Genomic DNA, 26,436 nt, shown 5'->3' on the forward strand with positions numbered 1-26,436 from the left:
CTATCAGTGGGTTAGAAGAGGGGGGGCGGCAGCAGTCTTATAAAGCGTACTAATTCCCGTGTTATTTATTTTTTTAGGTTTACTGGAATACGTGCGCCCAAATAAATACTACCGTTTGGCACAGCGTATAAATGCGCGGGATATAATTGCCACCAAAAGGAACGTTGTTACTATGTTCATAATTATCATGGAGCAATTATTACGATTCCACTGGCCAACGCTTTAAATTTTTCCCACAGCTGTTTCTTTTGACCAGTTAGATCAGTTTTGCCTGAGAAGGTTTTGTGATGTGAAAACTGAAATAATCTATTAGAAAATCCGTGAAAGTATATATCGGAATTGGTCTACTTGAGTAAAAGCCGCTTTAGTATTACATAATTTTTAGTTTATAAGGCCTTATATTGTAGCCAACAAAGGGAGCGGGAAGCAATACCAGGTCGGTGTGAAAATACCCAACACCGGTGGCCTCGGGCCGGGGATAATGGGTACTAGGTACATAGGGTCCTAACGTATAGAGGGGCCCTCGAACATTTTTGAATCGTTACTAAAGTAGAGAGGCCCTCAGAGACCACCTATGTACATGGCCCAGAATTCTGTGCTATAACCTTGCCCAACACACCAAGAGTTAAAAGCAGGCACACATCACACAGGGCAGTAGGGAGCTTATCTGTTAAGAGTATCTTACCGCAGTAACCAGAACATTGCTAGATCAAACCTGTAACCCCACACATAAAAACAATCTGTCATTCTGTCCTTGAGAATGCGGGCACTGACCGTAATTGCTCCTGGCTCTTTTGCTGTAACTCGCAATTTCACTGGTAAAATAAGGGTTTCAGCAGCAGTGTCATAAATGATCTATTAAACTATAAAATTTGAGCCATACAGAAGTATGTAAAACTACACACCAGGACACTGATTTTATCCATATATGTGTTATTCAATGCTTTCTCACACACTCTACATACGCATGTAACTGGGGACCAAATTATTTAGATCTGTTGGTTTCTGTTCCGGACGGCACAGGCTGGGAGCAGCTTAAGGTGGGCCATATAGTAGTGGGGGTCACTACACTGACCCGAGGTGGGCCATATAGTAGTGAGGATCACTACACTGACCCGAGGTGGGCCATATAGTAGTGAGGATCACTACACTGACCCGAGGTGGGCCATATAGTAGTGAGGATCACTACACTGACCCGAGGTGGGCCATATAGTAGTGAGGATCACTACACTGACCCGAGGTGGGCCATATAGTAGTGAGGATCACTACACTGACCCGAGGTGGGCCATATAGTAGTGAGGATCACTACACTGACCCGAGGTGGGCCATATAGTAGTGAGGATCACTACACTGACCCGAGGTGGGCCATATAGTAGTGAGGATCACTACACTGACCAAAGGTGGGCCATATAGTAGTGAGGATCACTACACTGACCCGAGGTGGGCCATATAGTAGTGAGGATCACTACACTGACCAAAGGTGGGCCATATAGTAGTGAGGATCACTACACTGACCCAAGGTGGGCCATATAGTAGTGAGGATCACTACACTGACCCAAGGTGGGCCATATAGTAGTGAGGATCACTACACTGACCCCGCTGCACAGGACTACATGCCACCGGGCTTCATCTACTCAGCTCCCTCATACTGTATTACTGGTTTGTGCTTCCTTCCGCGCCGCTTGTGTGGTGTCAAAGGTGCGCCACCATCAAGAACAATAGTTTCATTTAAAATGACGGTATTTTGAGAAGGAGAGATACTGGTTGATCTACATGATTGTGTGTCTTTCCGACGAGATGGATTGCTGTTATAGTATATAGAAATGACAAGGTGGAAATGTAGGCATACGACCTGTGAGAGTGGTCCTTTGTCAGCCCTACTGCGCAGGCGTTTCCTTGAAGAGGTGGCGGAATAAACAAAAGACGCAACCTGAGACAGAGGGAGGAAAACTGAGGCTGTGCCCACTGGAGGTTACCAGGGGGAGCATTTGGAGGAGGCACGTTTGCTGTGGCATGGAAAGCGTGATTCCATCCGTGAGGCCTCTGAGAGCTTTGCTGAAGGCTTATTTGGTCCACCGCCTCCTAAAGTCAATTAGCTCCCACGGCGACCCAGACTAACCCCCCCACCCCCCCGAACCGCTGTCACCCTGTGCTGACTCATCACATGTGCAGGAAGGATGCAGTTGTTTTTGTGGCCCAGTGGCCGAGTCGCGCCTGCCGCTACACTTACAATGTGAAACCAAACTCAGAGGAGGAAAGGTTGGGGGGTTGGGGGTGCGTACAAAATTCACACAGAAGGAAAACAACAGTGCATTTTCTGAAACACCATTTCCTTTGTGTAGTGTGTCTAATCGAAGCAATCTTCTCTCTCCATGGGAACCTCGCCCCTGCAGGACAGACGTGTGCCGTCTTGCACTTCAATTCCCGTCCCCACTGTCGACATCACGGCAATGACCGCCAGAAAGTGGGGACAAATGGCAATTGTTGAACGTTTTACAGTATGGTCAGCCATTTCTTTTCTCTGTGCCCGAGATCCTTCAGGATGCGTTTGGAGCAGACATGAAGGCCGGTTTGTCCATGTGGGAATAGGAGTCCAAGAGAATGTGGATAGCAGGGTGCGGTTCGACATAAAGGATGTGATACGTTACTGTGAAGTGGTAAGGTGAAACCTTGTGTAATGTTTCGCTTAGGTGCCAATGGAATGAAGTTCACTGCCAGTTTCAGTGGACTCCGTGACGAATAGCATATGGCATTGGGGATTGCAGTCTCACAAACACACTTGGCCAAAACAAGTACAGTTTTGTGTTTAAAAACAAAACAAATGGGGCCATTATTTATTGAAATCTGAATTTATTTCACCCATACAAAATAATAAGAATGTTAAAAGTTTACATACAGCGTCAAGTTCAACTGCCTACCTTTAAACATTTCATATCAAGACATGCAGAAACGGGAGTCGTGTCCCTTTCTGCTTTTTTTCAATGAGTACATTAAAACAATCTAAAAGAGAAACAAAAACACATAATACAAAAGGAGAATTTTATTCCAACTGGCGGGGGGGGGGGGGGGGGGGGGGTACGATATATTTTTGAAAACAAATTCTGCAAATTCTGGGTGAGAAGGAAGGTTCGGGGGGGGGGGGGTTAAACAACTTTAAAAACAAAGTTATGGTCCAGGAGCAGAGACAGTGCCTGTCTGTTAAGAGTCAGTCTAGACACTTCGGTCTTCAACAGGGAGACGGTTGTTTGGGAGGAGGGAGTACAAAACAACACAGTCAAAACAATCACTCAAAATTGCAAGAGAACATCCAATTGGTGCGCTCCTTAGCGTAATTCTATGTGAATATGGTTGAGGTTTACGGCCAAGGTCTTCATGAGGATATATTACCAGCATAAAGACTAATGGAAAAGGGGGGGGGGGGGGGGTGTGCTTCACACAGCAGTCCCTTCCAGAAGAATTCATGATCCGCAGTAAAATACATCTCACAACCAATTCGTTCAGAAGGCTTACGTAGCCCAACAATTGGACTAGTTGGAAATGGAGACCACGCCGTAGTGCAAGACCACGATTTAACCACTGTTTCCTGGTCATCCTCAAAGACAATAATCCCATTTACCTTCCCTATAGGCAAGTGCTCATCACTTTTAAAATACTACCAACTGCTGCTCTGAAGTAATTTTGAGTAGATGTCTATGTGCGCGGTCTTCCACAAGAAATGATGTGTAGGATGTTGAAGTTTGTGGATCTCAGCTGTACATGAGAAGAGGTTGAAAACAGAAATGACAACTGGAGTGATATATTCTCTGAACACCACTGTGAGACAGACAACTGAGAGACACACGAGAGAATAACTAAAGTCTAACCTCCAAATGGGCGGGTGGGGGGGGGGGTGACGACGGCTTCATAATCAAATTTGTCGTTGGACTGGCCCGGTCAGGGCCTTTTTCAAAACACCAACTGCTATTTGTTTTGGCGGTCCAAATCGAGCAACCACCCGTCTTATAAAACAACACGGTTCAAATTTTCTCCACAATAAAATAAGAATAAAAACCAAAAAAAATAAAAAAAAATAAAAAATGAATAATTAAAACACAATATATGACCGATCACTGGTGTTCCGCCGTGACGGCTGTCGTGTCTAGGTGCCTTACGGTCGGTTGTCAGGAGGCTCTCCCGTAACCACGGGCTACATGTTAGACACACCTCCCCTGCCAATGTAGCCGCGCCAGAGAACAACTTAAGAGGAAAATTAAAGGTCAAAGCGCGGGGGGGGGGGGGGGGGAGCTAAGAGTCATAGTCTTCGTCGTCGTCGTCTTCGTCTTTGTGCGGCATAGAGGGCGGAGGCGGGGCCGCCGTGCCAATCAGCGAGGGGTGGGGGGCAAAGGAGCCCAGGGGCATGGCCAGAGCCCCCTGTGCTGTGCCCATGTGGAGGTACTGGGGTGGCATGGAGTCTGGGCTGTGGCGTCCAGGAACGAAAGAAACAACAACATTTTTAAATGACAGAGGTGTCTAGTCATTGAAATCCATCCAATTTTGTCGCCCTCGACACCACCCAGGTAGGTGAAGATCTTCACTGTGTGTGTGTGTGTGTGTGTGTGTGTGTTTACCTGTGGAATCGTGACTGAGGTTGAAGGTTTGTGCTTGACTGAGAACCATCCTCCTCATCTCCGTCTGTCTCGCTGTCCTCTGAGTCATCCTGTTCCCAACCCGAAGACAATAATAATGAGCCCCAGAAAGTCACACTCTGGTAACCCTTAGAGGCTATGAAATTGAAGGTCAACGCACCTCTTGCTCAGACTCCGTTCCTGATAGCTTCTTGTCCTTGCCTTTAGAGCCTGCTCCTCCATTCTTGCGGCCTGACCCCGGCTTTCGACCTCTGGAGGACACCACACGCACAGTCAGAATTGCTCAAATTCCTGCCACACCAAGCGTCCCAGTCAAACTGGATGCACGGACTGGTTAGCAGGTGTCATGGCCAACAGCCATCAGTTGGTTACCTGCGGGCCACCTTCTCTCCTCCTTCGGCGTGGTTCTCCTCTCCCTCACCCTGCATGTCCGGCACTGCCGCCACCAGGTCCTTCAGGAAGTCAAACTGCTGCTCCAGCTCAATGCATTGCTTTCTACCGACACACACACAGTTCAAACATATCACTTTCCTATCGATCCAAAAGCGCTGATGAGTGAAAATGCGTAGCGTTGTTGTTTTTTTTTTTTACTTTTATCACAACGCTGATAAACTTACAAATGTGATGTCGTCATGGTTTTGGCGTTCCGGGACTGGGTGACTTGACAGGCTTTTGTCAGGAGGGACTCCAGGAACAGCTCCAGGGCTCGTGCTGATCGCTGAGTTGAGGAAACGCCAAGGCGCCGCACAGAACAAGGTGGATAAACACTTCAACTACGGCCAACAAACAGGCCGTCAGGGTCCAACAAACCCAGGGAACTCCAAGGCTAATTAATTCCATTAAAAGTGAACAACACAATCACAAAACACGGAAAACCGATAATCTGAATCACAGTTTTGCTGCCGGCAAACAGATCCGCTTTTGAATGCAGTCAAGTGGAAATGGCAGTGAAACACAGGAGAGAAAAAAGGATACATATGATGACAGGAACTGCTGCAGCCACTTTGCCTATTTCTTCATCAGTCTGCATAATCTTCTTAATCCTTGCCTGTAATTTGAACAGGAAGAGGTCAGTATATCAAGCACTTGGAAGATTCCACTATTGTTAAAGTACTTGCATTGATTGCTGACAGTACAAACGGCTCAGTCAACCAAACACATTGTCATCTAGCTGCGGTCAGTGTGTTGGGCAAGGTCAAGGCTGTAACGCAAATGCCAAACTCTTTGCACAGGACCTTTCAACTAGGTCTACTCCCATCACTGGAGGATTTAGGTGACGAGCAGAAGTATTTCAGAGACAGTATTACGATGCCCTTGATAGGTAGCTAGTACACGTTTTGTTACTTTAGTTGATGCTTTCATGCAGAGCAATTTACATGAGCAATTAAGGTAAGAAAAGACAGATTGACAGAGGGTTGATATTTGGTTACTGGCCAACCTGGATGCTGCAAGGCTCAAGCCAGTCCACCTAAAAGGCTTTTTGAATTTCTTTCGAATTGTAAACTGACCATCTTCATACAAAATCCTATGCAAACCACATTTTTCCCCAATAGCCAAGTCCAGAGGAAAAGGAGTATTAGCTCCATGTTTATCAAAGCTGATATATTGATGGTTAATAAACACACCGACCCCTGCAACTAAATAAAAAGAGAGAAAAGAAAGCAGTCTAGGAATAGTGGTTCCCTCCGTGTGATAGAACATTCTCAGTTTTATTAGATGATAATGTAAACAAAATAACTAGACACAAAATTAAACCATCTCTATCTTTCCCCTGTGGCCAAATACATATGATTTAGTTAATTCTATAACAATATAAAAGTTACTTGATGTTCATAAATACTGGGTCCTATTTTGTTAAAAGACATTGCCTGCTGTGTTTTATATTGATTATATTATGTTGCACGCCTTTTGGAAAGCAGACATAATGAAAGGTGAGGGAAGACTTTAGTGTGCAGAACAAATGCTCTTTGTATGAGTACCTTACAAAGATTTGGTTGAATAAAGTAATTTAAATCAGATTTATAAAATGATGCCCATATGTATGTATACAATAAACATAAAATGTCATATGGGGTTTTAAAACGTTTACATTTGAACTCCCACTAACAATGTCTGAATTCCCACTTTGTCTCATTGTTAAGCCATTGTTTGAAATATTGAGTATAGAACTTGATTATGCAATTGTTACATAAATCATAACTGTGTGTTAATATTTAAGGCTATATTTTGACTACATACCGCACAGCCCCTTCACTGAGCACTGTCGGAGTTGCTCATTTCACACGTGAATACAGTGATGCCCGATGGTCGACACCAAGGCTCACTTCACTCAGCTCGAATTGACTGAGTAATAGCAGCAGGTATCATTAGTGACATTATTATTAAGGGGACTGGTTTGCAGATAAAGTATGCCGCCAGCTAACTAGCAGGCAAGCATTTGCTGTGCTAACTACGTTGAAACATATCCTATCCCCTTTCTCGATTATTCTGATTGAAACTCATAGGTAACCAAGCAGCTAATGTTTTGGTTAATTACTATGCTCGTCTCGGTAATGGAAAACTTGCTAACAACAATGAACAAGCTTGCTAGTTAGCAATGTAATGTTAAAGGCCACCCTCCAAAAACAGTGGTTCGCTAGCTAGCTAACGAGTTGCCACACAATAACTAACATTAGGTTCATATCAGTGTCTACGTTCTTACACTAATTAGTGCAAATTAAGTTATCTAATTAGACTTATCTTCTAATATTGCGAGGTAACTGGCAACCTAGGCCAAATCCCATTCATGTGTATACTGTTTGTCTTGTTACTAACAATGTTAGTAAGGTAGCAGTCCACACAGATTTGGATAATTCACGTCAGCTAGTTAGCAAGCTAACAGCTAAGCAAGGAAAGCCTTAGAATCGACCTACCGGTGGAAATCTGGCGTTGTATTTCTTCTTTTTGCTGGGCATTATTGAATAATCTGGCTAGCTAGCTTAAAACAATATTCAATATTTTGTTATTATCTGTCCCTCAACACGCACCCCAAGTAGGTAGCTAGCTAGCCTAGCACGTAGCAACGTCGTCTTCTCGAGATGTTCCGCAGGGTCTCAAGTTCCGTAGGATTCTCGCCTAAACCGTCTGGTGAAACAGACAGCACGCGGGTTTAAAATAAATAAGTACAGACTCTTGCATTAACTATTGAGTTAAAACGCTACATTTCAAGGCAATCACCCAGCTGTTTTGTACGTTCCCTTTTCTTGCTACTACAGAGTGTTAGCTAATAGTACATGCTGTTTTGTAATGGGTGTTTCAATAAAGTTTTTCTGTCATAGTCATTGTATCTAATCATGATGGAGGTTTGAGGAAATTGCTAGCTGGCCGTACGCTCCCTTCGATTATTGTGCAACTTGGTAGGTGACGCGAAAAACCTCTCGTTGGTAAACATGAAAACATTTTATAACTATTTTGTAAGTTGCTTTATGTTCATGAAGGTGAAAGTAATGGGGTAGATGTAAACAACGATTTGACAAGCAAACGAGGTAGCTAGGTTACTTTGCTTGATAGCATACAGGCTCACAACAAACCAAGCCAAAACCGCTTTTGTCTTTGGCTGCATGAACTCAGTGTTGGCTTTCCATGCATGTTCGGGATGTCTGCGAGGCACTGCTCTTGTAAACGGGGGGTTTATAACATTTCCTACTCACTAACCTTACGCTTATCTACAGGAAAACTGCACCCATTTGAACATTGCTGAGAACCAACACCAGAAACCTCTGAGATTGGACCATGGAGGAGATTCAGGTGGAAGACAGCCCAGCAAACTGGGGAGAGATGGGGAACCCAGAACCCCTGTCTGCAGAAAGCTATGCTGCAGAAGCCATGGCGGCAGATATGGAACCCTGGATCGTGTTCGACTCCCGTAAGACTCCCAGAGCGGAATTTGACCGCTGGCTAGAAACCAACAGACCGTCCCAGGTGAGACGCTTTGGGGACGAGGAGCGGGGAAGGGGCCCGGTCGGGTGGATTGCTGTGTACGGCCCGGACTACTGCCCTCCCACAGCGGACCTTGACGGACTCCAGGAGAGTTGGGAGAGGCTGTTGGACAGCGGGAGGCCTGTCAACTTCCAGACTGTAAAGGAGCTGGCCCTGAACCATGGCGTGCTCTCCGGGAAGTGGCTGATGCACCTGGACACCGGCTTCAAGGTGGACCACGCCTGGGAGTGCGTGGCCAGAGCGATCCTGGACGGGAAGATGTACACCGCCAAGGTGAGTCCGCATGACTCCAAGTCGGACAGCAAACACGTCATCTGCGCCTACAGCAAGGACTTCACGGACGAGAGGGCGGTGATGAGGCTGGACTCTGCCATCCGGGCCTCAGGGGTCAAGTGCCCGCTGTCCTACAAGCCAGATGTTTACACGTACCTGGGGATATACCGCAACAACCGCTGGAAGCTCTGTCCCACCATCTACGAGAGTAAGTTCGACCTGGAGTGTGTTCCCCGACGCTCCCACGTCCTCAACAAGGTCACCAATCTAGAGGTCATGTAGAACAAGGGCAGCGAGTGAACGGCTGTTCCTAAACAAGCCTCGGACGAAAGCCGTGTTAGGCTACGTCGTACAGTCCTGCACATCTGATGTGGGTGAAGTCCACAGAGTATATCTGGTTTGTTTCCTGTGAGTTCTTCCTTTAGGACTATTGACAGCGTTGTTTCATTGTGCTGGAGATTAATTCTGAAAATGTCTTGCAATTGTTTTATTTTTGTTTGATTCTTGATTTGGTTTTTAATCATATAATATAATTTTTTTTACTCCTGCTGTGATCCACCACCCTACCACACTGTGTGTAAAACATCAGGTTACTCCGATTCTTCTTTACACAGTTAGTGTATTTTCTGTGTGATTGTGTACCTTAAATGCATTTTGTTGTCAAACAAGAATGATTAATTACAAGTTATTTTAAACATTCTTTAATTTGTTTTGTCAGTGTTGTAAGCTACACATTGTACAAAAATTACATGTTTTAATTCATTTCCTGCCCGCAAAGACCTACTTGTACAAAATATAATACAGTTGTGTGCTTTCAGTGAGACGGCACTTACGAAGTGGAGATGTTTTAAACGTGTCTTCGGTGATGGAAGATGAACATCAATTATAGTTTGTATACCATGCAAGAACAGTGTAAAAGCAAACCATACTGTGAATGAGAATAGTGACCAAAATAATTGATAGCGATGGACAGAAATAAGATAAGACTCAAAATGACTAACTTGAGTTACTGAGCAAATCAGTGCATCTGCTACATATTGACATCTATAAACCATATCCTTCCCATTTCAAAGATGTATCGACTATTGTCAGTTAAAAGGACAATATATACTTACATGTTAATAGGGTAAAAACATACATTTAGATGCATTTACAAAGTGGGGCAATATCATATCACCTAAGTAAAATTAAAATGGCAGTGTCATGTTTTCTTGCTTTACAGTACATCGTGTTATTCCACAGCCAGTAATAAACAATTGTCTCTAGATATCTGTTCATATACAATTAGATGGACCAACAATTAAGGCCTTTTTATTGGGTGTAAAAAGATCAATTGGGAAATGATTTTGTTCATGGAAGAATGATTCCCTTTGAGAACCATTTGCCCTTTCAAAAACACATCACAGCTGTGAAAGCTTGCAGTCTGACGCAATTTTCTTGTACAATTTCTTGACCAAAATAAAAACATTTTCTATAAACAAGCCATTACAAAAATTGTCTAACAATAGCCACAGCGAATACAACCATGGATTGAAGTAGTCATTGTGTTCACATTTAGTGAAACTCCACATCCACTGAAATTAACCACATTTGGCTATAAAGAAATGATCTGGAAACATCCATAGATATTTAGTTAGCCATATGGCTAAATTTACAATGGCTTTTTAAAGAAAACTATCATAGATAACGGTCTCTTAGCCCATAGACTTATTTTAGCATGAAGAATTCATCTCACATTAAGTTGAGAAGAAACAAACAATGTAATTATCTTTTAAAGACTCCAACAGAATAGATAGTATGCACAATAACAAACAAAAAAAAGTTTCATTCTGTGGTGTGGTGAAACCATAGGTTTTGACATAGGGGGGAAAAGATCAAAAAGGCTGATATTGGGTTTGTATTTCAGAAATAATGGCGGTTTGTCAAAGTGGTTAATATGCATACATTTTCCGTAAAGCATTTTCTTCCGGCCTGCATTGACAATTATTTGGCGTGTACACCCAGTGGGGTCTATCTTTACGAGACGATGAAAAGCCACGTTTCAGCACACTCAGGCTTACCCAATCGTCCCTTCTACTCACGAAGTACAGGCAATGTTCTGAGGACGCTCTGACTAGGATGTTCAGAATCCACACGGAGAAGAGAGCACAAATCACCACTATAGAAATGTCTCTCCTATGCCACTCTTTAGAATACCTAGGCACACGTGGAAGTTGGATAGGAGAGGAACCAGGTCTTAAAGGCGAGGGAACAGATAAAAGCAGTACATTAGGGGTTTCATGTCTGATGTCCGGACACGAAGCCAGGCTGGTTGCCACTGTTCAGGATGGACATGAGGCGGTCCTCGTCCATGGAGTTGAAGACGTCCAGATCGTCAAGGACGGCTGGCTGGCTGGCGTTGCCGGGGGTACTGTCCATCATGACCTCACTCTGGAGCAGGTTGACGATGCTGTTCGGGTAGTTCATCCAGGTGTTGCTGCCGCAGCTGTTGCTGGCTGGGTCTGCGTGGTTCTGGCCCGCATTGTTGGCCACAGTGTTGGCGGAGGGCAAGTGGCAGGGTGCCTGGGCGACCGACGCCGTGCTGCTCCCTGGACCCTCTACAGCCAGACCGCTCTGGCCCAGCAGAGCTTGGAAGTCGTCGATGTTGATGCTCTCCAGGGTTCCTGAGGGGTGCACCTCGGAGAAGCTGGGGAACTCCGGGAGATCCTCGTCCACTGTCTCCACCCTGAATTGGGAACCCTGGACCCCGAAGGTAGAGGTGAGTTCTGGAATGGAAGCTCCGCCCGTTGGTCCCTGGGAACTAGTGAAGGTGGGGAAAGTGAAGCCGTGGAGGTCCGACAAGTTGACGGTGGTAAAGGCCTGGGAGGTCAGGGATGCACCTGTGGAAGTCTGGGTCTGGGCACTGTCGATGAAATTGGGCACAGCGTTGGCTTTGGGCTGGGAGTCCAGGGTAAGGCTGTTGAGGAACTTCCAGGTCTCCGCCGTGCTGGTGGACGAAGATGATGAAGAGGAGTCTGCTTTGGGCTGGCTTTGGAACAGCTGGCCAGGCTGGGGGCTGTTGTAGTACTGCTGGGGTTTCAGAGGGGCACGAGGGGGCAACACTGGGTTCACCACTGCAAGAGGCAAACAGTAAATATCACGGTCCCATACACAACCCTGCGTACTGTACAATGTCAACTTCTGACCGCTAATGATGAATACAGAACACTCATAACTGTAGAAAATCTGATTGAAACCCCTTTTAGCAGTTTTGACATACGTTTTCTGATGATACAAGACATCCTGTGGCTGCGCAAGGTAATAAGGATGTGTAATTTATTACTCAGGCCATGCCGTAAGGTGATTTCAAAATAAACAGACAGTTACATTATCAACTGAAGCCCAGCAGGGCTGCCAATACCACGGTGGGTGAAGTGTTGGCTAGCTTGTTCCCCTGCAGAAACACGTGCGGAACTGCAGGAAAGCAGCACCTGGTAGGCAAGGCTGGAAGTGAAAGTGTTGTGTTCCCTCCATCATTATGCAGCTAGCTACTTCGTGATCCGCAAAAACAAACATAAGGTGCATGCTGGCACCAGTTGTACTGGAGCTGTGTCATCACGCAGTGCTACAGTTATTTGACCTTTCTAGAAAATACCAGAAGCAAAACTGACGGGAGTGGGCCTTTAATCTTGAACTGCCAAATAAATCAAATGTTATACCAGGTTGGCTAGTTGCTGGTTTGGCAGTGACCGTTCTTCTGGCAGTGTTGATAGGCCTTCTCTCTGGTGGCGTTGACCCTGAAATTCAAACATAACCCGTCACACATTAACTCTCCAAATCCCTTAACTGACACATCTGTCTAGTAAAGTGAGTTAATTGATCTTTTTAGACACCTACCTGGAATCAAGGACCCCAGCTTCAGATTCTGGAACATTCCCTCTGTGCGTTTTCTCTTCTCCATCAGTCTATATTCATCTGTACAGTTAAAAATAAAATATCCTGTGTGAAGTTTTTGTCCTGGCAACCACACAGGCCACAAGAATGTCCACGTGGAAACCAAAAGAATTCTAATAGTAACAGAAAGGGACGTTACCAGGGTCAGAGGGCAGGAACTGGAAGTCCATTGGCTCGCTGACCTCACGGTCTGAGGGCCTGCGGAGCTGCATCTTTACTTTGACTGGCTCGGTCAGGTTGGTGTTGCAGTAGGGCGGGGTGCGGAACACGATGGCCACCTGCCTGTGGACGTCTGCCTGGGAGAAAGTACCCTTCCCCTCCCACGTGTCCTGGAAGAACCGCACCTCAATGTCTTCTAGAGGGGACACAGAAAAGGGAGGAGGAGATCTCTGTGAACTAGGCTGGAGGGTCTGACTGAGTTAGACGGGTCTGATGTTGAGCTAGCCTGGAGGGTCGGTCGGTGATATAGGCTGGTCTGATGTTGAGCTAGGCTGGAGGGTCCCTTAGTTAGAGGCCTGAACAATTAGGAAAGTGGTAACTGGTGGGCGTATCTATAAAATACTATCCAAAGGGTTTCGGCAAAGGGGAACTTTCCAAAAGGCTAATAGAGGATCAAAGTATTTGATGGAAACAGGCTAAATTAACCAACATCAATACGTTTGTGCGTGTGTGTGTGTGTGTGTGTGTGTGTGTGTGAGAGAGAGTCTCTGACAAACCTTTTTGCACTTTGTCACAAAGTAAGAAGATCTCATCCCCCCCTCTGCAGCTCCCAGAGTTTCTGTTCACTCGACAGATCTTCAGCTCTGCTGTGTTTGGTGCTCCTGTGAGATGAAAGGTGCGTTTGTAAATTCCCTTTGAAGCGTCAGCATTAATTCAGAGCGTTGTTCGATTGTTGCTTAATTGCCAATGTGTATATTCAGAGCACACACATGACACAGTAGGGTTTATCCAATAGTTCTGACCTGACAACAGCGGTCAAGCACCTGAGCTAATGTTGGCTAGTTTCTGAGCTACTTTTACACACAAACAAGAGAACACTACACTCTGACTGGCCCTAACAGTATTTTCAAATCAAACATTTAATAATATTGGTTTTCATGTCTCAATGATTAATGACTGCTACTGGCAACAATTGATTTTGTTTTAGGTTAACATTTACAAAGCCCTGTGAAAACAACCATATAGCAAAGCCACTGGAGTCTCAAACCTCTCCTCAGGCACTTCACATTGTTTTGACCCTAAACTTAACGCAACGTCAAATGAATTGATCATCAAGCCTTTGAGTAATTGAATCTGGGGTGCCAATTCAGGGTTAAAGCAGAACTTGGATAGGGTTGGGAATTACTGCCCTGGGTTGTGATCATAAATGAGTGAAACTGACTCAGAGTCAACAGTGAAACAGGAACAGTCTGGTCATTGACAGATCAGGAAGCCAGTATGTACTCTGTGTTTGTTGAGTTTGTATATCTAAGGATTGTGATAAGGTGTGAGTCAGTGTCACCAGAAGTCCCCAGAAATGTAGTAACACCTGAGGAATCATACCCTACAATATTTTCTGGCAGTTTCCACTAGGAAATGTGATTTTTGACTTAGGGGTAAGGTTTAGAGTAAACCCAAATGGGGTGACATTTACGTTTATGAAGTACATGTTAATTAGGGCACGGCTGATTTTAGATTTGGAAGTCAAAATTAATGTATTTAAGTAGCTTTTTAATTGTGGGGAATATTATTTTAAGTATTTTTTGGGTGGAACAAGTACTTTTCCATTTCTAATTAGTCAAGTAATTTCTGAAGGAAGTAAATTCCTTTTTACTCTGTTACCTTTTACCAAACCAATTAGTTACATAGGTGTATGTATATATTATTGCTTAGGGGCTGAACTAGGGTTGCACGATATTGACAAAATGTGCGCACACACACCTGGGCAGTTTCTCCAATTCTTCCTTGCAGATCCTCTCAAGCCCGGTCAGATGAACTGCGATCTTCAGATGTTCAAATGGGGTTCAAGTCCGGGCTTTGGCTTGGCCACTAAAGGACATTTACTGACTTGTCCTGAAGCCACTCAAGCGTTGTTCTTTTTGTGTTCTTCGGTTTGTTGTTGTGCTGAAAGGTTAATACTTTCCCTGGTCTGAGGTCCTGTGCATGCACTGGATCATAGTTTCTTCATGGATCTCTCTGTATTTTGATGAGTTGGAGTGGCCATTTGGTACTTGGTCACCTTCCTTACTTGCCTGGACTTCCAGCTCTAGGAAGAGTCTTGGTGGTTCCAAACTTCTTCCATTTCACACTGATGGAGCCCACAGTGCTCATGGGAACTTTCGATGCTATAGCAATTTATTCGCTATACAATCATTTGAATACATCTGCGCGCGCGCGTTTGGTACAAATTAAGTTGAGCCGTACTTTGTTTACATTTAAACTGTTTTTGAGTATGCTGTAATTGATATTTCATTGGCTTAAACTACAGTCCTATTAAGCTGTAACAACATACTTCAGGGCATTATTTTCAACTTTACAAATACTTTTCAATAGCCCAAATAGGAATGTGTTCATGGGGTGGAACACATTAAAATAGTAATACCTAGCAGGCAATGCAAATATGTATTTTTTGTCTTTTAGTTATCAGGGCAACATATTTTTTAGCTTCATTTTACCAGGAAAGTTGACAATGAACACTTACATCAACGACCTGCAAAGCAATTACATCTAACTGCTTTGGGACTGAACTAGGGTTGCACGATATTGACAAAATGTGATATTGCAATATTGATCATGAATATTGCGATTTCAATATAAATGTTGATATTCTTAAACACATGTAAAAACACAAAAGTTATGGAAAACCCATCAATATAGATTCATAACATATGAAAACAACAAGGTTTCTTACAACACAAGGGTTTATTTCAACTGACAGTCATATTGGACTGGTACAACATGAATAAATAAATAAAGACCAGGTCTACAGAACAGGACATGTTGTACTGATGGTACAGCAGACCTGCCAACCCAGTCTAACGTCTTAGAGTACCAGACACGCGCAGCAAATTGTTGTTCAGAACAAGCGTGCCGCACAAGCCCTGAAAAGTGAAGCCAAAACGTCTCGATCGCCCTCTGGTGAGTGGTCCCTGTATAGGTCATAAACCCCGCCCTCCCCATGTTATTCAATGGGACGCGAGACCAACTAAACAATTAAATTACCCTTCAATTATCTTTTTTCCGAAGCTGGTTTCTGTCATTTACTGTAGTTTGTATCACGCTAATGTAAATTCAAGAGTTTGTTTTTAAAATAAGTTGGTTTTTAGTTAGTTATTTAATGCTCTAAAAACGGTGGTGTGACGTCGTGATTCACAGCTTTGATTGACAGCTATCTGAGCCAAGGAGCCACTGAAGCGCCATCCTCCTTTGGAGGACTGAGGAGATTGGAGATTTACATTTAATCTCTAAATTTCTATAATTGATATAATTTCACACGGACATAATGGGTTGTTCTGCAGTACATTGTGCCAACCGATCTGGCATTTCCAATCGATCTTTGAATTTTTTTCGGTAAGTTAAATTTATAAGCTATTTAATTAGTAAATAAATGTAATGGGCTAGCTAACGTTAGCTAAAAGACAACAAGCCTTGTTAATAGCCATGTTAATAGCTAGTAGGGGATTGTTAGCTAGAAGTTACCAATTCTTTTTGTATTAGGCCTATTCTAAATTAAGGTTAAACATGATGTAAGTTCGGCTATAACATATCGTCTAGGTTTAACAAGCAAAGGTTGTACTGTACTTGGACTTGCGATTGATTACGGTATGCGCATTCTGCGAGGGAGAGTGAGGGCGGGGCACAGGGGAGGGGCCGTTGATTTCGCGGCTTTACGGCTTTACTTCCTGCTCGCTACTGCGCATAACTACTGCGCAGAACTGGTCCCAAGATCGCTATCTGCGCAGACGCAAGTCCAAGATGTCCGCGCCGTATCGGGACACTGGTGGCTTCATTTTTCACCAATGGAAAAGAGCGAAAGGGCGTCGTCCATTTTATATACAGTCTATGGTTCAGAACTGCCAGTTGCACTTGCCTTCATTGCGAGCAGGAAGTATACATCCCACTTGTACGTAATACTTGTAAATTTTTCCCCCCAATTTTCTTTTTGTACTTGTACTGTTCAATGACAATAAAGTTGAATCTAATCTAAAGTTTTCCTTAGGATGTGCCCCTACGTTTAATCTATACTGTAGAAGGACTCTTGTCAACTCTCAAACAGGGCCAATCACAGGTATTGCCGTTTTAGACACGACACTTAAAAAAAAAGCAAAATAATTTTGAAAACATAAAAACAAATGATCGCATGGACACAGACTGCAAACTACACAAAGTTTAGTAGGCTACCGCGAAGGGAATCTGACCGCTGTTCGCAAGAAGAGTCCGGTGTCTCTGCCTATGTAAAGGTGCCTATTGTATTTCTTGGCAGCGCGTAAATCATTTGAGATCTTTTCTTTCGCTCCTCTGACTCGCTTCGCTGTCTCCCTTCACTCACACGCTGTTGAAGTATGCACACACGTCACGTGGTATGTGGTATCCCTAGGGTATGTTCGTGTAGCTGGACCTGTACGCTCACACTTGCATGTGACACGGCGACTGGCCAGTGAAACGTGATCATTACATAGCGGTTTCGAGCGGGCACTAAAAAATAACATGTAAATATTGCATACTTTCCGTGACATTTTTGCTTTTGTTATTGCGCAACCTGATATTGTGATAACCGTAATTGTGTCAATGGCCCAATCCCAATGTCCACACTCACAGACTTTGAAGCACGTTCTCGCTGAGAGGGCTCAGGGCTGCACCACTGTCAAATCGTCAGGTGTGCGTGGGCTCTTTCGCAGACATTTTGAACCCGTTATGCACCCTTTTCGTAAGTTCATAGCGTTGTGACGTGAAACACGGGGGTTTACCAGGGGAAGCCTGGATGCGAGGGGAAATGCAAGACATATAAACCAGGCAGTCTGTCTATTAAGTGCCTTGGCCGCGAAGAAACATACAATATTGCGCAACGTGTTTCAGCGTCGTCAAGGTAACATGATAAAGTCGCAACATGCTGTCCCGTTACTATTTATAGCATTTAGAGCTCGTGCAGCCTCTTGCACTCAATCACTTACCAGGCGAAGTCAGTGAAGTCTGATGTGAGGGTTCAGGGCTTAGGGGGGACATTGGGATTGGGCCAATATAGTGTGCCCCCCCCAGGCTGAACCTTGGCTGGTCGGGTAATGATCTACCAACCATTCGGTAACTAGTCCGATGCTCGTAATGCTAGGTTACCAGCCCCTGCCCCCACCCATCATGTGTATGCATGTGGTCAAATGTTGCCGACTCACGGTTGTCGTAGATGGGCTGGGACACCACTGGCTCCAGGGGGCAGAGTTCGCCGGTAGGTAGGTTGATTGAGGCCTGGAAACACAGCCTGACTGCATTCAGGTCAAACTCCTCCTCCCACAGCTTTGCCTCTGGAACTGGAGGCAGAATATGACACGGTCAGGTGGAAAGCAACACGCATGCATGCGACTGGCACTGGCTATGAGGACAAATGACATAGCTAATCACAAAATGTTATTTGATTAAAGCAAGTTTAAAAACCTGAAAATGTGTGTCATTGTGTGTATAACTGGCATTAACGTTATGACAACGGACTGAACACGTATTTAACCGTGTGGCAAATTAAACCTTGTCAGGACACCCTCTGTCCCATAAGGAAAAATACATTTTCATATTAGGTTTTAGGTTCAGGGTAACCTTGTCCCCAGGTAATTGCACAAGTATAAGCCCAGAATGCTAATCATTGGAAGTTGGCCTAAGTGGGCTTGACCATAGTGTAAGGATTTGACCTATAAGAGGCAATTATTTGTCATCTTCAGATTTTAGCTAATTAAAATGCTGTGAGGCGTGGCCCCAAATACAGCATTATTTAAACAATTTTACAACCCCCCCCCCCCCCCCCCCGTGTTTTTATAGGCCTTGCCTATAACAAATGTAGGACGGAAACGTGTCTTCTGACATATCTTGCCGAGCCGTTCTGCATCTTACCATACAGCTCACATAACCAGGACTGTGGCACCAGCTGACACGTGCTGAAGGTAAATACATTCCCTGTCCAACAATCAATGTAGCTTGCAAACACCATACCATCTTTCTTATTGGCCAATTAAGGTCAGGTTTGACAGATATTATTCCACTACACTTTCTGTGCATTTGGAAATCGTGGCCAAGAATGTGAATAGGGGTTAAGGGGAAAGGATTTAGTTAGATTTTGGAATAAGGTGTGAAGGTAAATCCTTTTTCCATCGAGGATAGAAAAACCTAATGCATGTGTGTGTGTGTGTGTGTGTGTGGGCTTACTGTTGAAGGGGTTGTTTTGGGTCTGCAGTCTAGAGGAAACTGCTTCCGCAACATCCTTTTTCTTCACACACTGAATGCCTAGATTCTGAAAACTGAGCAGACAGCAAGAACAGGTGTAAAGGGACAGAGTAAGAAAGATAGTGATGGACAACAACATGACGCCTCATTCCACCACCCTGTCTTTCAAATCTTTAAAACCAAGACTATGTAAAAAAAAAGTAAAGTATTTATAAGTATTCCTGACGTGAACTCTCATATCAATGATTAACAAGTACTCTTTGCTCATCCAAGTTGTGTGTCTTTCATCAAGACGCTGGCAGGTGAACACGGCAATAAACAAATATTTTGCTTAGGATTTCATCACAAACACACACGCGCGCGCCAAACCTGTGAACTCGTCTCTCCTGAAGGTCTGCCTCATAGTAGCCGTGCTTGCAGTCTTTCCCCACCAGCTCGTGGGGGTGGGGCTTGTAAGGGGCATTCTTGGTCACCAAGGAGATGCGGACGTGAAGAGGCCCATTGTAGTTGTGCACCTGAAACGGGAGTTAGACACAGCGTGTAATTCCTCACCACAGTCACCACCCAACTGCCATAAACAAGGAATGACCAGAATGCACGTGGAAAAGCACAGCCTGGTGGCAGAGTCTGCCACAGTCTACCATGATTACAACTGGACAGTGTGCTCAACAAATCGTGACGTGAATAAACAGTGAACCCGTCAACTCTCCAGGAACATAAATGGCAAGAGTGACCATGGTTTTGGGGATCTAGCAATGTACCGTGAAGTTAGAGTGCAAGTGACTCAGGACGCCTTCGTACACTGTTTCAGTCTAGTGTGTCAATAAACTTGCGGTGTTCTAAGTTAACCTTGATAGCCGGGTGTGTTTTGGTGGTGTCGTTGCTCTTCTCCCCCGGAATGCTGCCCGCCGATCGCCCCTCACACTTGTACCTGAACCTCATACCCCTCTGCTTGGGCTCCTCGATGATCTCTATGAAGGGGTTCCCTGCAGACCAAGAAAAACAAAGGCAGGGTATTGAAATAAAAAAAACTTATGTTACACACAGAGAGCAAAAAGGAGATGAACAAACAGAGCTTGAGGGATAGAGACTCTCTGTAAACTTGATTCCATTTTTATCTCCCAGTCAATCTGCGGCTGGTAGCTTCGTGGTCAAAGCGTGGGGGCTGGTAACCAAAAGGTCACGGATAGGAATCCTGGGCCGATGGGAAAATATCTGTTGTGCCCAGGAGCAAGGCAATTGCTCTTGTAAGTCATTCTGAATTTCAGTCTGATAAAAAAACAAATTACAATGTAAAATGTAAAACCACGCAATATTTTGCAACAGCTGTGTCTTATCGCGTATTGACCTTGTTTCAAAACAAAGCTAAAGTTTCAAGTTAACACGATTTAGATGAGAGATAATGAAATCACTGACTATAGTGATAACTCACCAAGGTTACAAAATGACAAAAGTGGTAACCTAACCCTGTAAGCATTCTATGTACAACTACACACTAAAGCAAGTACCACAGATACAGTATGGAGGTCACTGGAATACACACAGAACAAAAACAGTGAACAAAAAATTTATAATAGACTTCAAATCGTCCATGATTTATTTATTGTCAGTCTTATTTTGATACCTTTGCCTGAACAACATTTAGAAATAGTCCTTTCCGGAAATGAAACGTTAAATGCTGACTCCCATATGTAGAATCTGATTGCATAGCTAGTGTGATATGCTAAAACATTAGTCAAAGCATGGATTGCTGCACCTGCTCCAGAGACTGCATCCCTGGTAGAGAAAAACTACGTAAATTAGGTAATTGCGGTGAACTATGCCCTTTAAAGTAATTCCATTAAGAAGCACATAGGCAACAAACAGGAAAAAAGTTAACAAGTGATAACTTACCTTGGTTCAAAGGAGGTTGTCCCCAACCATACATTCCTATGGAGATGGGACAAATTGACATCATGTTTAATACAAAACAAGTAATTAGCGTCTGATGTAGCTTTTCAAGCTCCCAACACCGGACCACACATACCCTCCAGATCAGCATATATATATATATATATATATTTATATGTGTCACCCCAGCCTCTCCGTCCTGCTTTCACAAGATTACAATATTTATTTTAAATTTTTTTAAAGCACATTTGTAAAAAGTTAATAAATGATTAAAGATAGGACTGTGGATTTTGGTCTATTGTCCTAATTTTCCTCAACTATTCTTGGATGAGTCAAGACAGAAAAGACACCTCAACAGATCAGCATCTAACCATTTTTTGTATAACTTCATATTTCTTCACATGCAAACAGTTAATAAAAGTAGGCTTTCATAAGAATGAATGTACAGACAGAAGCAGTAAAATCCAGGAGGTTTCTTTTAAACACAACAGCATGCATGGCATAATGACAGGATTGACCTGAAAAAAACCGTTAAAACATGTAACAATACTAAAAATAAAAGGTATCAGATTATTGTTTTTGTGGACTACCCAGTCTCACTTGATTGTGTCTGAAGTCGATCAATATTATAGTCATATGCAAGCTCTAGTTAAAGATTCAAAAACACAGGAAACTTAATGTGTGTGGCCGCACCCGCCAGTCAAATTTGGAATAGTTAACTTTTCTTTGAAATGGCCCGCTTTAAGGGAAAGGGTTGCCGCCCTTGTTTTAACACAACACATCTTGTACTAAAGCCCCAGACAGGAAACAGTGTCCCTTCCTTGGCAGGCTTTGATAAATTCTTCAACACAACCACAAAGACGGATAAAGGACATCACTTTTTCGAAAGAAGTCCAGCAATGAAATCACCATTAAAATAAGTGGACTATATCAAACAAAAGTGCTGTGGCAGTGTTGGCTATTGAGCGATAGAAGAACCGTTTTGAATCAGATTTCCTCTGCTTCCTATTTTACGACCTCTGTATACCCTGGAACTTCACGCCAAATCTAAAAAATTAAAAAAACTTGTAGGGAAAGCAAAAGAAAAAAACAGTAGACATTAAGGCACGATCTGAGTAAGCTATTATAAGTACAGATAATAACTGCAGGCAAGAGCGTGATCGAAACTAAATCAGTAGGCTATGGGTTTTGGCAGTAAACCATTATTCTCGCATTCGTTTCCAAATTACGTTTCCTTTTCTACAATTCTGTTCATGGTTTCTGTACACCAACCAAAAATACTGTCAGATTTATTTTTAGGTTTATCTTATTTTCAGTTCAACACATGACCCAAGAACAATTTCGCCAATCGAAGAAGCAGCTCCACGACTTCGCTCGCCGACTTCCGTCTACAGTGGTCTGTTTAGGGCTATTACTGGAATGCGCTCAAACCTTCACACACGTGACATATACAGAAGAATGTTATTTTTTGTAAGACATGTCGTCGCAATGATTTGGTTCAGAGACTTGTGATTGGATGTTTAGACTCTTTATTGACTCGGATCATTCGTAGTCCGTTATCAGACGTTAGGATGTGGCTGATCTACAATAAATAATTAGTTATGCATAGCCTATTACGTGGCGATTTGTATGAATAAGTAGGCTGCAGTTGTTTTGAACGCCCAAATACAGCTCTTTGCTACGTCTATCAAAAACTGAATCACAGCGACCCTGCGTCCCCTTATCAATTAAGTTATATCTAGGCTATTAAAATATGTCTCCTGCGACAGAAATCAAATGTCGGAGAAACATGGGGCATTGGTTTCTAAACTCTCACTACTAAATTGTTTGGTAATTTGTAATAATCATAGCTACTGGGAGTCTATATAACTTGAATGTCACGTTCTACTATGATGTGAAATGATAGAAATGATATCATATCATGTCCAACTTCCTAGTATGTTTCAACGGTGGCAAGTACAGCGATCTCCATTATTGTGTTGACTCCTCCCACGGTAGTACAAACTCAATGGTATCGGGGGCTTCCCCTTCTGCGCAAACAAGTTAAGCTTGAGACACTCAACAATGCATTTGTTTTGAGAATCAGTTTGTAAACGAACTCACCAGCCATTTCAGACTCCAATCTGTGCCGCAATTGTTACTGTAATTGTCGTTCCCTTACAGGTTGCTAGTCCTTTGAACGCAAGGTAGATTCGTAAACTTCAGTGCTCTTACACCACCTCCGCCTTCGAGGCTCCGGTGCAGATTTGCACCACCCCCTCGTGCGGAAATACCCAAATGACGTATGCCTAGGTTAAAGTAACAGTTGTGTGGGTATGCTAGGATTTGAACATGCAGTGAAACCAGCAATAACCTAGTCAAGTCAAGAAGTATTGGCACCTTTCATAAAATTGATCAGGATCCAAAAAACTGAGCGACACAAACAATGACTCATATTTTGCGCTCAAACATAAGGGGGAGCCATAGACTTGGATGAAAAAATTATAATAATGTCAAACACAGACATTTAAATTAACGGAAGAGAAAATATATCTGTCAAATGTTGGATGCTGTCATTTCTAGAAAATAAGAATGACGTAGCTTGTACTCCCAGTTTCCCCTAAAGTTAAGTAAAACAATGTCATGCACTTAACGATGTACTGTAAACTCTTCCCATAAATTAAATTACTGTAGATTTCATAAGGATGGCATTGAAACCACTGAACATAGTTTCTTCTTGTGCTAATACCAGAAACTTTTGGTTCTGGTTAACAAGCGTGGAAAACAACTGCTTGTGTTTTGGTAATAGAAATCTTTGGTAGCAGTCATACCACATACACAAAGTCAAAAACAGTCACTAAATGGGAAAGAATGAACTGTGTGTTTGAACGTCTGTAAAACTACAGTCGGTATATCTACAATCTACACGCCATTATTAAAAACGGCAGCCTTTTTTTATGTATAGGCTTAAATCATGTGAGACCTTTTTTCACATTTAATAACATTTTGTAATCAAAATATTTAGGGTATTTATTTGACGAATAAATATTGTAAATACAAATCACATTCCAAATAATGTATGAAGTTAATTTAACGTCACATGACATCAATTAAAGCTTTCCTAATAAGCTCTTAACAAAATCAGCTGTTCCTGTAGGATTTTCTTGATGGTCCCTTGGTTATGTAATATCAAGACAGCCATATTCTACAAGGACCTAAGAAAAGATCTATAGAATCAAGTGTTTAAGTACAGATCAGGAGAGGAATATAAAATAATGTCTAAGTGAACACACTGAAGACAGCATCTGGATGTCATCACAAAGTTCAAGAGGTCCATTTAGAATAGATGAGGGCATGGAGAAAGATTATTAGGTAGGCTAATAAGCTGCCATCGGCAATGTTAAAGGAGCTGCAGGAATTTTTGGCAGGAACTGGGCACTCCCTACTGTCAAGCATGATGGTGGCAGAATCATGCTATGGGGCTGCTTTTCTTCAGCTGAGGTTCCAGTCAGGATAAAGGGGGACATTGAATAGCTCCAAATATCAAGATATTCTGGTGCAAACCCTTTTGCCCACTGCCAGAAAGCTAAATAACTATTTCCCCTTTCAACACAACGATCCAAAGCACACAGCCAAAATCAACAGGGAATGGTTTACAAAAAGGAAGATCAGTGTCCTGGAATGACCCAGTCAGAGCCTGGACCACAAGCCAACTGAAAATCTGTGAACTGATCTAAAAAGGCTGTGCACAGGAGATCCCCGCACAATTTGACTAAGCTTGTAATTTTCTGCAAAAGGGTGGGATAAAGTTTCAAAATCTGTGTGTGCTAGGTTGAATCCAAACAAACTTCCTGCTGATCTGAGCAGAAGGTGATTCCACAAATTATAAAGTGTGTACAGGTTTTTATATAAGCAGGCTATAGAAAATGTGCCCCTTTGAGGGAGATAAAATGCCTAAAGATTTTCATATGGAGTCTACACATTACAGCCCCCTTCGGAAAACCTTTCTTTCTCTGCAGTGCAGTTAGAATAAACGATCGGACTACTTATCCACGAGATACATTTCCCTTTTTTGTTTTTCAATAAATTGGCAGTGTTTTTCGCTTTGTCATGATGGGGTATTGTGTGTAGTTTTATAGGGGGAAAAAATATTAAATTATAAATGAAGACAATAATACAACAAATGTTGAGAAAATATTTTGACACCTTCTGTATTTAGACACCTTCACTAAATAATTTAGTTTTAGGATACAAGAAACAAAAGGTTTTGTTGGCAGATCTTACAGTGAACCTCGACGGCTGTACGGGCGTATCCCATAAAACTGTGAGAAACCTTGGCGTTTACCCTTGACCCTGACCTCTCCTTTGATGAACATATAAAATATATCTCAAGAGCTGCTTTTTTCGGACCATTGCAATATTCAGAAACATTTTATCAAAAACTGATACAGAAAAACTAATCCATGCTTCTGTTACTTCTAGATTAGATTACTGCAATGCTCTCCTCTCTGGTTACCCTGATAAATAAATAAATAAACTTCAACAGAACACAGCTGCAAGAGTCTTAACTAGAACGAAAAAATTAGGACACATTACTCCAGTATTAGCCTCTCTATACTGGTTCCCTGTTAGGGCTAAGGCAAATTTTAAGGTTTTATTGTTAACATATAAAGCAATACATGGACTTGCTCCTACTTACCTTGCTGAAATGCTTCAGCCATACATACTTACATGTAACTTAAGATCAAAAGATGCAGGCCTTCTAATTGTAGAATTTTTAAACAAACATCAGGGCTTTCTCTCATTGAGCTCCGCTACTGTGGAATGATCTGCCAATTTAAGGTTAGAAATGCAAACTCAGTGCTAACTTTCAAGTGTCTACTACAAACTCATCTCTTCAGCATGGTCTATGATTAAGTGTAGTCTGGCTCAGGGTTGTGAATGTGACCAGAAAGGCTTGATACTGTCCACCCTTGCTGTCTTGCCAGGTGGGCTTTCATCGCCACTGGGACGCCCTCTCTCCAATGCCATTTGTGGGTGGAGTCAATGGGTTGCTGTTGCCTCTCCATTGCACCTCTCAAGCAATTGGAGTAAACTCTGCTGGCAATACTCAGCCCTCATTCAGGGTGCTTGCAGTTGGTTGCTGTCCCTTTGGTTGATGCTTGGCAATGTGGGTAGATTGACTTCCTGCCTATTGGGCCTTTCCAGTGTCTCCCTCGGATAGGGCCACAGTGTCACTGGACCCCCATGTCTCACCCCCAAGGTTTTATGCTGCTATATTATTGTGTCAGGGGAGTAGGGTCAGTTCTTCTTCTCCATTGTAAATCCTTGTAAATATAAGGAATGCACTCTCTAA

The 26,436-nt window shown here is 43.1% G+C and overlaps 3 protein-coding genes across 8 annotated transcripts; 1 reads left to right on the forward strand and 2 right to left on the reverse strand.

Moving 5' to 3' along the window:
- Nucleotides 1-3,161: 3,161 nt before the first annotated feature.
- Nucleotides 3,162-7,921, reverse strand: drap1 (DR1-associated protein 1 (negative cofactor 2 alpha)). Its single transcript, XM_010887910.5, has 7 exons — nucleotides 7,538-7,921; nucleotides 5,601-5,673; nucleotides 5,243-5,336; nucleotides 4,998-5,120; nucleotides 4,786-4,876; nucleotides 4,608-4,696; nucleotides 3,162-4,456 (listed from the first exon to the last, which is right to left on the reverse strand). The coding sequence occupies exons 1-7, from the start codon at nucleotides 7,577-7,579 to the stop codon at nucleotides 4,285-4,287; spliced, it is 684 nt and encodes a 227-aa protein (XP_010886212.3). The 5' UTR covers nucleotides 7,580-7,921; the 3' UTR covers nucleotides 3,162-4,284.
- Nucleotides 6,967-9,576, forward strand: c24h11orf68 (chromosome 24 C11orf68 homolog). 6 transcript variants are annotated; one of them, XM_010887911.4, is made up of 3 exons: nucleotides 7,838-7,852; nucleotides 7,943-8,020; nucleotides 8,336-9,576. In XM_010887911.4, the coding sequence occupies exon 3, from the start codon at nucleotides 8,397-8,399 to the stop codon at nucleotides 9,156-9,158; it is 762 nt and encodes a 253-aa protein (XP_010886213.1). In that variant the 5' UTR covers nucleotides 7,838-7,852; nucleotides 7,943-8,020; nucleotides 8,336-8,396; the 3' UTR covers nucleotides 9,159-9,576. The 6 variants fall into 6 exon arrangements, with proteins under 6 accessions (XP_034146318.1, XP_019899039.1, XP_010886215.1 ...); XM_034290427.1 differs by lacking the exons at nucleotides 7,838-7,852; nucleotides 7,943-8,020 and adding an exon at nucleotides 6,967-6,985; XM_020043480.2 differs by lacking the exons at nucleotides 7,838-7,852; nucleotides 7,943-8,020 and adding an exon at nucleotides 7,267-7,380.
- Nucleotides 9,562-23,380, reverse strand: rela (v-rel avian reticuloendotheliosis viral oncogene homolog A). The gene is made up of 11 exons (XM_010887909.5): nucleotides 23,205-23,380; nucleotides 21,105-21,140; nucleotides 20,061-20,197; nucleotides 19,581-19,726; nucleotides 19,194-19,285; nucleotides 18,176-18,310; nucleotides 13,526-13,630; nucleotides 12,949-13,164; nucleotides 12,753-12,830; nucleotides 12,575-12,652; nucleotides 9,562-11,989 (listed from the first exon to the last, which is right to left on the reverse strand). The coding sequence occupies exons 1-11, from the start codon at nucleotides 23,209-23,211 to the stop codon at nucleotides 11,154-11,156; spliced, it is 1,866 nt and encodes a 621-aa protein (XP_010886211.2). The 5' UTR covers nucleotides 23,212-23,380; the 3' UTR covers nucleotides 9,562-11,153.
- Nucleotides 23,381-26,436: the final 3,056 nt, after the last annotated feature.

The sequence above is a fragment of the Esox lucius genome, chromosome 24 (assembly GCF_011004845.1).
Source record: "Esox lucius isolate fEsoLuc1 chromosome 24, fEsoLuc1.pri, whole genome shotgun sequence".
Lineage (NCBI taxonomy): Eukaryota > Metazoa > Chordata > Actinopteri > Esociformes > Esocidae > Esox > Esox lucius.

Coding starts and splice junctions, on each gene's coding strand:
- drap1 (XM_010887910.5), bottom strand. CDS start 7,579: ATGCCCAGCAAAAAGAAGAAATACAACGCCAGATTTCCACCG. Junction 5,337..5,600: donor AGCAGTTCCTGTCATCATAT/GTATCCTTTTTT, acceptor CTCAGCGATCAG/CACGAGCCCTGGAGCTGTTC. Junction 4,877..4,997: donor GGAGAGAAGGTGGCCCGCAG/GTAACCAACTGA, acceptor GGTGTCCTCCAG/AGGTCGAAAGCCGGGGTCAG.
- rela (XM_010887909.5), bottom strand. Junction 13,631..18,175: donor CCAGCCCATCTACGACAACC/GTGAGTCGGCAA, acceptor TTCATCTCACAG/GAGCACCAAACACAGCAGAG. Junction 11,990..12,574: donor ACCAGCAACTAGCCAACCTG/GTATAACATTTG, acceptor TGCCTCTTGCAG/TGGTGAACCCAGTGTTGCCC.
- c24h11orf68 (XM_034290427.1), top strand. CDS start 8,397: ATGGAGGAGATTCAGGTGGAAGACAGCCCAGCAAACTGGGGAGAGATG.